Source organism: Lutra lutra, chromosome 13, assembly GCF_902655055.1.
Source record: "Lutra lutra chromosome 13, mLutLut1.2, whole genome shotgun sequence".
NCBI classification, from domain to species: Eukaryota; Metazoa; Chordata; class Mammalia; order Carnivora; family Mustelidae; genus Lutra; species Lutra lutra.
This window is the reverse complement of record NC_062290.1, coordinates 58,963,460-58,975,733: the sequence shown is the minus strand read 5'-3', so window position 1 is coordinate 58,975,733 and position 12,274 is coordinate 58,963,460. Positions and strand designations below refer to the sequence as shown.

Genomic DNA, 12,274 nt, shown 5'->3' with positions numbered 1-12,274 from the left:
TTTCTTTGGATCTCTTCATCAATGGTTACTGCTGAGTCAGGAAAACTCTGGTCACTGACCGTGATACAGTTGTCAGTGAAAGGAAATTTAAACAAAGGAAAAATGCTTCCTTTCTCCCTTAAATCCTGCTGCTTTTCAGAATGACTAAGAACGCTGAAAAATGGAACATGTAGTTTTCCACTAAAGGAAAAAGAATGTCCATCTTTCTTAGGGTCCCTCTCCCATCCACCCTCCTCCAACTGGTGACTTTTCATAGATTCTGATGAAGTTTCCTTTGAACAGGTCTCAGGTGCAGTGAGCAAAAACTGGCTAAATGATTTTCTGAGTGGCTTGAGAAAATCATCATCACTAGTAACTTTATCCCCCTCTAATGGCTTTGAAGAAGGCTCTTTATTTGCAATTCTACTGCCAGTTATATAAAGTTGTCCTGGAGTGTCTTTAGCACATATTTTTGATTGATTTGGTAACAGAGACAAATCTGTACATGGTTTTCTTTCCAAAAGACTTTCAATATCATCTTTTTTATTTGCAGAACTGCCTAAGTTTGAAGGTTCATTGGCCACTTGGGAAGACAACAATAAATCCTCACTTGAGGGCATTTGGGTTGAGCTTGCAGTTTTTCCCTCATTCTTATCTAAAGTGATGATACTACTGTTATTGCCAGGAGTGTTTTCCCTTTGATTTGACTCTGATCCACACCCAACAAAGTTTTCCTTTCTTGTTGGCTTGTTCTGATCATCATCTTTTTTGGCTTCATCCTTTTCTGAAAAGATCTTTAATGGATTTAGCATGCTAAAAACAGCCTTTATAACTGAACTCTGACTCTGTGGAGTGGAGTCCCTTCCAATAGTCTCTGTTACATCCTGAAAGCTTAAATTTCCAGTTTTACTACCTGTGTGCTCATTTTCAGAAGTTTTGTCATTTCTGCCAAAATCCTTATTATCAATTGCTTGAGGGGATAATGGAAATTGCATGGAAAGATCCTTCCCCAATACTGACTTGGCTCTGGGTTTAGATCCCGAATTAACCGTCTCTATTTGATTAAGAGTTCCTGTTTTCTCTGGAACTAAAGAAACCAGCTTTTCCACGGAGGTTGTTAGATGCTTTGTGCCTGAACCCACTTTTTCTGTGAGTGAACTGAACAAAGAACCAACAGCACATTTCACTCCATTCAGCTCAGGGAAAGAGACAGCCTTGTCCTTGTCATTCTTGACAATGGATGAAGGTGGTATTTGATCCCCAGGCATTTTCTGTTCTCCATTATCAACAGTACTGTTGTGTTTAACTGATTTTTTAGTTTCTGAAAAGGAACCAAATGTATTAATCTCCTCTTCCTTCTCTGCTAAATATTCTGACACTGTTTCTACCAAACACTGAAGCTCACCCATTGTATCAACATAGTCCTTCTTGGGTTCCTCAAGAGAGGAAGGGGTCATCTCTTCCAGGGGGCACCCAGACAGATCTCTAAGTGTGTTTGCATCACAATTTACCTCGGGTAATGAGAATACTGGACTTGTTACATGATATTCTTCAGGTAAGTCTCTAATATGATGGATATTGGATGGATGACTTGTTGGTGACAGTAAACCTTCCTGTTTATCAGTAAGAGGAGAACTCAGAAGTTCATCAGAAGTACTGCTAGTAGAATCTTCAAGAATATCTAATGGAGTGAAATTAGTGGCATGCTGGTTTAAGCCAGATGACTTCCCACAATTCTTAAAACAACCAGAAAGATCATAATCATGATTTTGCAACTTAGTGGTCCATATGCCACTCTTAACCACAAAACCATTTTTGTAAGGGTGCAAAATTGGGTAATTTTGTTTCTTCTTTTCAATGTGGCAAATGTTACAATTTTCAGTGTTAGGATATGTACTTTGGAAGTCAGTGTTAGCTCCTAATCTATCACCATACTGTCTTCTTTCACTGTCTCCAAAATGATGATGTAAGGGCTTGTTTTTCTTTCTCTTATCTATTGTATCATATTTCTGAGGATATCTGAAGAACACGGATGTTTCAAACTTAAGGTCAGAATTAAAGGCAGTAGAATATTCAGTTTCTTGACCCGGAAATGGTATCTTTTTCCAATTCTTGTACTTCAGTTGTTCTTGTTGGCTATAACATTTATCAGTTTTTGAAAGAGTTCTAATTTCTTTTACTTCTGCTTCCTTTAAGTTTATGTTACTGCTTTCCAGAAACTCTTGTGGTATTTTCCCCTCTATTTCCTCATATATACTTTCTTGCTCTTCATAGTCAACATCAGAGAAAGCTGAAATAATCCTAATTTTGTCATTTTTGGCCTGCAAACCTTGTCTGATGTAAAGGGATAAAATCGGAGGAATAATAAGGCAAAGAAAAGAGAAGAAACAGGGAAAAGGAAGAAACAAAGTATAAAATTTAGTGCATATTCAATGAGAAAACTAAAATAAAAAGTCAATATGATAAAAACCATTCAGATTGAAAATACATGATAAATTTGTATGTTCTTAACTCAGTATTAAAGCAATTTAGTCAGTTTTTCCACATCAAAAAAAGAACGGCTATAGCAATAACCATAGCTACTTGCTACTATGAGCTTTTTATGATCCTTTTATTTTCTAAGAATGATAGAAACAAATGAACATGTTTCCTCAGTATTAAGGTTACTTAAAAACCATGTAATTTTGGGGGTGCCTCTCTGAGTCTGTAGGTTAAGCATCTGCCTTCAGCTCAGGTTATGATCCCAGGACCTTGGGACTGAGCCCTGTTTCAGGCTCCCCGCTCAGTGGAGAGTCTGCTTCTCCATCTCCATCTGCTCCTCCCAACCTCATGCTCTGTCTTGCTCACGTGCTCTCTTCCAAATAAATCAATCAATAAATCAATAAATAAATAATCGTAATTTTTTTCTCTGCTAGATATGAAAAAATATTCACTCTTTAACCTCACTTCATATACTGATAGAGTAAAATCAAATTTATATGGGATCAATTAAAAAATTTTAGCACTCTAAAGTGTATCACTAATACTCCTCTAAGTATTATTAATAGGAAATAAAATAACAATAGGGTAATAATTGGGTAAAATGCAGTGCTTTGGAAGAGTATGTTGTCATTTAAGTTGATGTGCCACTATTACTGCTGGCCTACACATCTGAGGTTAACAAATACAGAGGGGAAAAGAGAGTCAAAAGTAGTGGGTTTTTTGGGGGGAGGAGTCAAGATGGCGGAGAAGTAGCAGGCTGAGACTACTTCAGGTAGCGGGAGATCAGCTAGATAGCTCATCTAAAGATTGCAAACACCTACAAATCCAACGGGAGATCGAAGGGAAGAAGAACAGCAATTCTAGAAACAGAAAATCAACCACTCTCTGAAAGGTAGGACTGGCGGAGAAGTGAATCCAAAGCGACGGGAAGATAGATCGCGGGGGGAGGGGCCGGCTCCCGGCAAGCGGCAGAGCAACGGAGCACAAAATCAGGACTTTTAAAAGTCTGTTCTGCTGAGGGACATCGCTCCAGAGGCTTAACCGGGGTGAAGCCCACGCAGGGTCAGCGTGGCCTCAGGTCCCGCAGGGTCACAGAAGGATCGGGAGTGTCTGAGTGTAGCAGAGCTTACAGGTATTAGAACGGGGAAGCCGGCTACAGAGACAGAGCCGAGGAGTAAGCTCTAAGCTTGGGGTTACCTTGAACCGGTCGCAGGCTCGGTCAGCTCGGAGCGCGGCCGGAGGCCAGGGTAACGGGAGTAATTGGGTGCTGTTCTCTGAGGGCGCACTGAGGAGTGGGGCCCCGGGCTCTCGGCTCCTCCGGGCCGGAGACCGGGAAGCCGCCATCTTCATTCCCGTCCTCCGGAACTCTACGGAAAGCGCTCAGGGAACAAAAGCTCCCGAAAGCAAACCCGAGCGGATTACTCAGACCGGCCCCGGGTAAGGGTGGTGCAACTCCGCCTGGAGCAAAGACACTTGAGAATCACTACAACAGGCCCCTCCCCCAGAAGAGCAACAAGAAACCCAGCCAGGACCAAGTTCACCTACCAAGGAATACAGTTTCAATACCAAGGAGAGCATCGGAATTCCAGAGAAGGAGAAAGCAAAGCACGGAACTCATGGCTTTCTCCCCATGATTCTTTAGCCTTGCAGTTAAATTTTTTTTTCTTTTGTTTTTCAATTTTTATTTTCTTCTTCTGCTAAATTTTTTTAACTTTTACCCTTTCTTTTTTAACGTTTTCTAACTAGTTTATCTAATATATATATTTTTTTCCTTTTTATATTTTTTCTTTATTGGTTTTCTTTTTTTAATTGTTTCTTTTTTTTCTTTTTTTTTTCTTTTTTTTTTTCTTTCTGAACCTCTTTTTATCCCCTTTCTCCCCCCTCACGATTTGGGATCTCTTCTGATTTGGCTAAAGCATATTTTCCTGGGGTTGTTGCCACCCTTTTAGTATTTTACTTGCTCCTTCATATACTCTTATCTGGACAAAATGACAAGGCGGAAAAATTCACCACAAAAAAAAGAACAAGAGGCAGTACCAAAGGCTAGGGACCTAATCAATACAGACATTGGTAATATGTCAGATCTAGAGTTCAGAATGACGATTCTCAAGGTTCTAGCAGGGCTCGAAAAAGGCATGGAAGATATTAGAGAAACCCTCTCGGGAGATATAAAAGCCCTTTCTGGAGAAATAAAAGAACTAAAATCGAACCAAGTTGAAATCAAAAAAGCTATTAATGAGGTGCAATCAAAAATGGAGGCTCTCACTGCTAGGATAAATGAGGCAGAAGAAAGAATTAGCGATATAGAACATAAGACCAAATGACAGAGAATAAAGAAGCTGAGCAAAAGAGGGACAAACAGCTACTGGACCATGAGGGGAGAATTCGAGAGATAAGTGACACCATAAGACGAAACAACATTAGAATAATTGGGATTCCAGAAGAAGAGGAAACAGAGAGGGGAGCAGAAGGTATATTGGAGAGAATTATTGGAGAGAATTTCCCCAATATGGCAAAGGGAACAAGCATCAAAATCCAGGAGGTTCAGAGAAGCCCCCGCAATATCAATAAGAATAGGTCCACACCCTGTCACCTAATAGTAAAATTTACAAGTCTTAGTGACAAAAGGAAGATCCTGAAAGCAGCCCGGGAAAAGAAGTCTGTAACATACAATGGTAAAAATATTCGATTGGCAGCAGACTTATCCACAGAGACCTGGCAGGCCAGAAAGAGCTGGCAGGATATATTCAGAGTACTAAACTAGAAAAACATGCAGCCAAGAATACTATATCCAGCTAGGCTATCATTGAAAATAGAAGGAGAGATTAAAAGCTTCCAGGACAAACAAAAACTGAAAGAATTTGCAAATACCAAACCAGCTCTACAGGAAATATTGAAACGGGTCCTCTAAGCAAAGAGAGACCCTAAAAGTAGTAGATCAGAAAGAAACAGAGAAAATATACAATAACAGTCACCTTACAGGCAATACAATGGCACTAAATTCATATCTCTCAATACTTACCCTGAATGTTAATGGGCTAAATGCCCCAATCAAAAGACACAGGGTATCAGAATGGATAAAAAAACAAAACCCATCTATATGTTGCCTACAAGAAACTCATCTTAAACCCGAAGACACCTCCAGATTTAAAGTGAGGGGGTGGAAAAGAATTTACCATGCTGATGGACATCAGAAGAAAGCAGGAGTGGCAATCCTTATATCAGATCAATTAGATTTTAAGCCAAAGACTATAATAAGAGATGAGGAAGGACACTATATCATACTCAAAGGAACTGCCCAACAAGAAGATCTAACAATTTTAAATATCTATGCCCCTAACGTGGGAGCAGCCAACTATATAAACCAATTAATAACAAAATCAAAGAAACACATCGACAATAATACAATAATAGTAGGGGACTTTAACACTCCCCTCACTGAAATGGACAGATCATCCAAGCAAAAGATCAACAAGGAAATAAAGGCTTTAAATGACACACTGGACCAGATGGACATCACAGATATATTCAGAACATTTCATCCCAAAGCAACAGAATACACATTCTTCTCTAGTGCACATGGAACATTCTCCAGAATAGATCACATTCTCGGTCCTAAATCAGGTCTCAACCGTTATCAAAAGATTGGAATCATTCCGTGCATATTTTCAGACCACAATGCTCTGAAGCTAGAACTCAATAACAAGAGGAAATTTGGAAAGAACCCAAATACATGGAGACTAAACAGCATCCTTCTAAAGAATGAATGGGTCAACCAGGAAATTAAAGAAGAATTGAAAAAATTCATGGAAACAAATGATAATGAAAACACAACGGTTCAAAATCTGTGGGACACAACAAAGGCAGTCCTGAGAGGAAAATATATAGCGGTTCAAGCCTTTCTCAAGAAACAAGAAAGGTCTCAGGTACACAACCTAACCCTACACCTAAAGGAGCTGGAGAAAGAACAAGAAAGAAACCCTAAACCCAGCAGGAGAAGAGAAATCATAAAGATCAGAGCAGAAATCAATGAAATAGAAACCCAAAAAACAATAGAACAAATCAACGAAACTAGGAGCTGGTTCTTTGAAAGAATTAATAAGATCGATAAACCCCTGGCCAGACTTATCAAAAAGAAAAGAGAAAGGACCCAAATAAATAAAATCATGAATGAAAGAGGAGAGATCACAACGAACACCAAAGAAATACAGACAATTATAAGAACATACTATGAGCAACTCTACGCCAACAAATTTGACAATCTGGAAGAAATGGATGCATTCCTAGAGACATATAAACTACCACAACTGAACCAGGAAGAAATAGAAAGCCTCAACAGACCCATAACCAGTAAGGAGATTGAAACAGTCATCAAAAATCTCCAAACAAACACAAGCCCGGGGCCAGAATGCTTCCCAGGGGAATTCTACCAAACATTTAAAGAAGAACTAATTCCTATTCTCCTGAAACTGTTCCAAAAAATAGAAATGGAAGGAAAACTGCCACACTCATTTTATGAGGCCAGCATCACCTTGATCCCAAAACCAGACAAGGATCCCATCAAAAAAGAGAACTACAGACCAATATCCTTGTTGAACACAGATGCAAAAATTCTCGCCAAAATACTAGCCAATAGGATTCAACAGTACATTAAAAGGATTATTCACCACGACCAAGTGGGATTTATTCCAGGGCTGCAAGGTTGGTTCAACATCCGCAAATCAATCAATGTGATACAACACATTAATAAAAGAAAGAACAAGAACTATATGATACTCTCCATAGATGCTGAAAAAGCATTTGACAAAGTACAGCATCCCTTCCTGATCAAAACTCTTCAAAGTGTAGGGATAGACGGCACATACCTCAATATTATCAAAGCCATCTATGAAAAACCCACGGCAAATATCATTCTCAATGGAGAAAAACTGAAAGCTTTTCCGCTAAGGTCAGGAACACGACAGGGATGTCCGTTATCACCACTGCTATTCAACATAGTACTAGAAGTCCTAGCCTCAGCAATCAGACAACAAAAGGAAATTAAAGGCATCCGAATCGGCAAAGAAGAAGTCAAACTATCACTCTTCGCAGATGATATGATACTATATGTGGAAAACCCAAAAGACTCCAGTCCAAAACTGCTAGAACTTGTACAGGAATTCAGTAAAGTGTCAGGATATAAAATCAATGCACAGAAATCAGTTGCATTTCTCTACACCAACAACAAGACAGAAGAAAGAGAAATTAAGGAGTCAATCCCTTTTACAATTGCACCCAAAACTGGGGCGCCTGGGTTGAGCCGCTGCCTTCGGCTCAGGTCATGATCTCGGGGTCCTGGGATCGAGTCCTGCATCGGGCTCTCTGCTCGGCGAGAAGCCTGCTTCCCTCTCTCTCTCTCTCTGTCTGCCTCTCCGTCTACTTGTGATCTCTCTCTGTCAAATAAATAAATTAATCTTTAAAAAAAATAATAAAAAAAAAACAATTGCACCCAAAACTATAAGATACCTAGGAATAAACCTAACCAAAGAGACTAAGAATCTATACACAGAAAACTATAAAGTACTCAAGAAAGAAATTGAGGAAGACACAAAGAAATGGAAAAATGTTCCATGCTCCTGGATTGGAAGAATAAATATTGTGAAAATGTCTATGCTACCTAAAGCAATCTACACATTTAATGCAATTCCTATCAAAGTACCATCCATTTTTTTCAAAGAAATGGAACAAATAATCCTAAAATTTATATGGAACCAGAAAAGACCTCGAATAGCCAAAGGAATATTGAAAAAGAAAGCCAAAGTTGGTGGCATCACAATTCCGGACTTCAAGCTCTATTACAAAGCTGTCATCATCAAGACAGCATGGTACTGGCACAAAAACAGACACATAGATCAATGGAACAGAATAGAGAGCCCAGAAATAGATCCTCAACTCTATGGGCAACTCATCTTCGACAAAGCAGGAAAGAATGTCCAATGGAAAAAAGACAGCCTCTTCAATAAATGGTGTTGGGAAAATTGGACAGCCACATGCAGAAAAATGAAATTGGATCATTTCCTTACACCACACACGAAAATAGACTCAAAATGGATGAAGGATCTCAATGTGAGAAAGGAATCCATCAAAATCCTTGAGGAGAACACAGGCAGCAACCTCTTCGACCTCAGCCGCAGCAACATCTTCCTAGGAACATCACCAAAGGCAAGGGAAGCAAGGGCAAAAATGAACTATTGGGATTTTATCAAGATCAAAAGCTTTTGCACAGCAAAGGAAACAGTGAACAAAACCAAAAGACAACTGACAGAATGGGAGAAGATATTTGCAAATGACATATCAGATAAATGGCTAGTGTCCAAAATCTATAAAGAACTTAGCAAACTCAACACCCAAAGAACAAATAATCCAATCAAGAAATGGGCAGAGGCCATGAACAGACATTTCTGCAAAGACGACATCCAGATGGCCAACAGACACATGAAAAAGTGGTCCACATCACTCGGCATCAGGGACATACAAATCAAAACCACAATGAGATATCACCTCACACCAGTCAGAATGGCTAAAATTAACAAGTCAGGAAATGACAGATGCTGGCGAGGATGCGGAGAAAGGGGAACCCTCCTACACTGTTGGTGGGAATGCAAGCTGGTGCAACCACTCTGGAAAACAGCATGGAGGTTCCTCAAAATGTTGAAAATAGAACTACCCTATGACCCAGCAATTGCACTGCTGGGTATTTACCCTAAAGATACAAACGTAGTGATCCAAAGGGGCATGTGCACCTGAATGTTTATAGCAGCAATGTCTACAATAGCCAAACTATGGAAAGAACCTAGATGTCCATCAACAGACGAATGGATAAAGAAGATGTGGTATATATACACAATGGAATACTATGCAGCCATCGAAAGAAATGAAATCTTGCCATTTGTGACGACGTGGATGGAACTAGAGGGTATCATGCTTAGCGAAATAAGTCAATCGGAGAAAGACAACTATCATATGATCTCCCTGATATGAGGGAGAGGAGATGCAACATGGGGGGTTAAGGGGGTAGGAGAAGAGTAAATGAAACAAGATGGGATTGGGAGGGAGACAAACCATAAGTGACTCTTAATCTCACAAAACAAACTGAGGGTTGATGGGAGGAGGGAGGTTGGGGGGGGATTATGGACACTGGGGAGGGTATGTGCTGTGGTGAGTGCTGTGAAGTGTGTAAACCTGGCGATTCACAGACCTGTACCCCTGGGGATAAAAATATATGTTTATAAAAAATAAAATTAAAAAAAAAAAGTAGTGGGTTTTTAGCAATGTTTTTTTTTCCTTAAAGTAGAACAATATAAACAACTAAAATCAAATAAGTAAAAAATACAAATATTCAGCTAATAAACCAGCAAGAAGTAAAGACCAACTACAGTAGGATTCCTGGCATGTTTCTTTTTTAGAATCAGATTATAAAGAGTAAAAATTCTATGTGATGGTTGATATATGAAAAAATTCACTGAAAATATTTTCAGAGGTGATAGTAAACTGAGATAGGATGTTGTCTAGGAGGTAGGCAACCATCTGAGGGTCAGGATAAATATTCACCAGTTTGGTAAAATGAGCAAAAAGAAATATGTTATGGTATGGTGAATTTTAGCAACCAAAAGTATAAGCTAAACTAGAATGGTTTTTAAAATATTAACCTCCAACCAATAATTGATTCAAGCAAGGATCATCAATGGATATTAAATTAATGGGTAAAAAGTTGGGGAAATAGAATAACGACACAATCTAAGAGAGAATGAAATAAAAGTAAATGTGCCAGAATGTTAACACAATTGATGAATCTAGGCAACATGAATACAGGTGTTAATGTAGTATTTTCCCAAATTTTGTCTGAATTATTTTTTAAAGTGGGGGGGAGACAAACATATGCATATGTTTGGTTTTATACTCCTAAATTATGTGATAGTAGTGTATGGAAGGGTACATAAGAAACAAACAAGGGTGGTGTGAGAGCTAGGAGATAGGAAGGGGACAGAATAGAGGAGGACAGGTACGGGTGGGAGATTCTTCACTGCATCTGTATTGTACCTTAACATTTTTTTAAACCATATCAATGTTTTATATATTTAAATTTTTTTTAAAGTTCCAGCATAAGTACTGAATCTGCTATTAAGAGATCATCTGAAGTTCCCAGGGAAACATTTAGGTAGGAAGGATTATCCAAACATTTAACATCTGTGATTTTCTTTCTTTAATCGTGGTGAAGAGTGTATCAGAATCACTAGGCTGGGCAGAGGCATGAGTTGATTTTTTTCAGTGATCCACCCCAAGTTAGGCTGCTCTCACCAGTTGAGAATCACTGATCATAAAGAGAATAGTAATGACAGAAATGTCTAAATGTGAATGTACAGAAGACAAAAAAGAAGACTGAGAATCTATATAAAATGGCTGTGGCTTGGTCTGTCATTCTGTTATACTCCCACTACCACCTCAGGTTAAAGCATCCAAATACTGTCAGTTGCATCTTGGAAACTACATTCCAGGGAGAGAAGTGCTTTGTTTCCAATACCCACCTGAGGGCTCGCCGCTCTGGATAATCAAGATCGTAACTTTGCATTGAGTCATTGTAGGAATCCCGGGAATTGCCCTGAAGTAGCAGCTGTTGTGGCAATCGCACTGGCACAGGGAACTGATGCACAGAAGCGTTGGGCTGGGAAGTCGTATGGTAAGGAGGTGGGATGCTATTGCTGGTCTCGCTGCGATAGTCACTATCTCGGTCATCAACAGCACTATCAGGATCTTCAAAAGCTGTAGAATAAGCACAGTCAATCAAAGCATCCCAGCTTTATTAGCTTTTTAGAATTTTTTCTGCTTCTCACTTAAGTAGCCACAAGCCTAGACCTTGAGAACAAGAGCAAGCTGAGCTGCACGTGAGCCAAGTGACCGCAAACCCATGTGCAGAACTGTTTCGGTTAAAACTCGTAAGTTTCTTTCCTTATTAAATAAGACAAGATCCTTGCTTTCATTTTAGTGTTGATTCTCAGATAAGTTCCAAATTGTATTTTCCCAATGCAGAACTCTCTGGAATTCTGATTCTCTAGCTATCATAACTCTAGTGAAAATCAACTTTTAAATGTCATAGATTGTATTCCTCTATTGTTATCAAAACGGGCAGAAGAGAAATTTTCATTTAGAGTTCACCTGCTGTTTTTAGACTTAAAAAAATACATAGCTGAACCCAGTAAGCAGGTCCAACACCAGAAGGTGGGGAAATAATCAGGAAGGACAAACCCAAGGCTCTAAAGAACCAAAAGTTCTAGATACAACTAAGAACAGTAGCAGTCTTTTACATACTATGCCAAACTTTATTTTATTTGTATTTTTAAGTAAGCTCTAAACCCACTGTGGGCTGGAACTCATGACCCCAAGATCAAGAGTCACAAGTTCCACTGCCAGAGCCAGCCAGGACCCCCAAAACAGTAATAGTCTTACTCTCTGGCTGCAACAACAGGTTTTTCTAACAATTACTACCAAGTACCTCTACCCTGGGGCTCAGCATTTCCACCCAAAATCTGGGGCTAAAGAAGAAAAGGAAAACATAAGCACTATCAATGGGATCTTGCTGACAATCCAGCCAAGTTTATCTAACAACAGTGACTATAATTTCATAGAATTATTTCTGTTCTTCAGGCCAGCATCTAACTGGATAGTTTTATTCTTGATGTTAACTAAAATGACTATAGTTACAAATCCTGCTACAAACACAAATAAAAATATTTAACACAGTACTTGGAAAGGGAGCTCAGCCTAATAGTCCTTCATG

General features: G+C 39.2%; 1 protein-coding gene across 7 annotated transcripts in view; it reads right to left on the bottom strand.

Annotated features, from left to right (window-relative positions):
* The window catches only part of UNC13B (unc-13 homolog B), a 231,265-nt gene that overhangs the window by 98,493 nt on the left and 120,498 nt on the right, over nucleotides 1-12,274 (bottom strand). For all 7 annotated transcript variants that reach the window (XM_047698627.1, XM_047698628.1, XM_047698629.1 and 4 more), the window contains one exon: nucleotides 11,025-11,259. In XM_047698627.1, coding sequence (XP_047554583.1) covers nucleotides 11,025-11,259 — 235 coding nt within the window. The remainder of the gene's footprint in view (nucleotides 1-11,024; nucleotides 11,260-12,274) is intronic.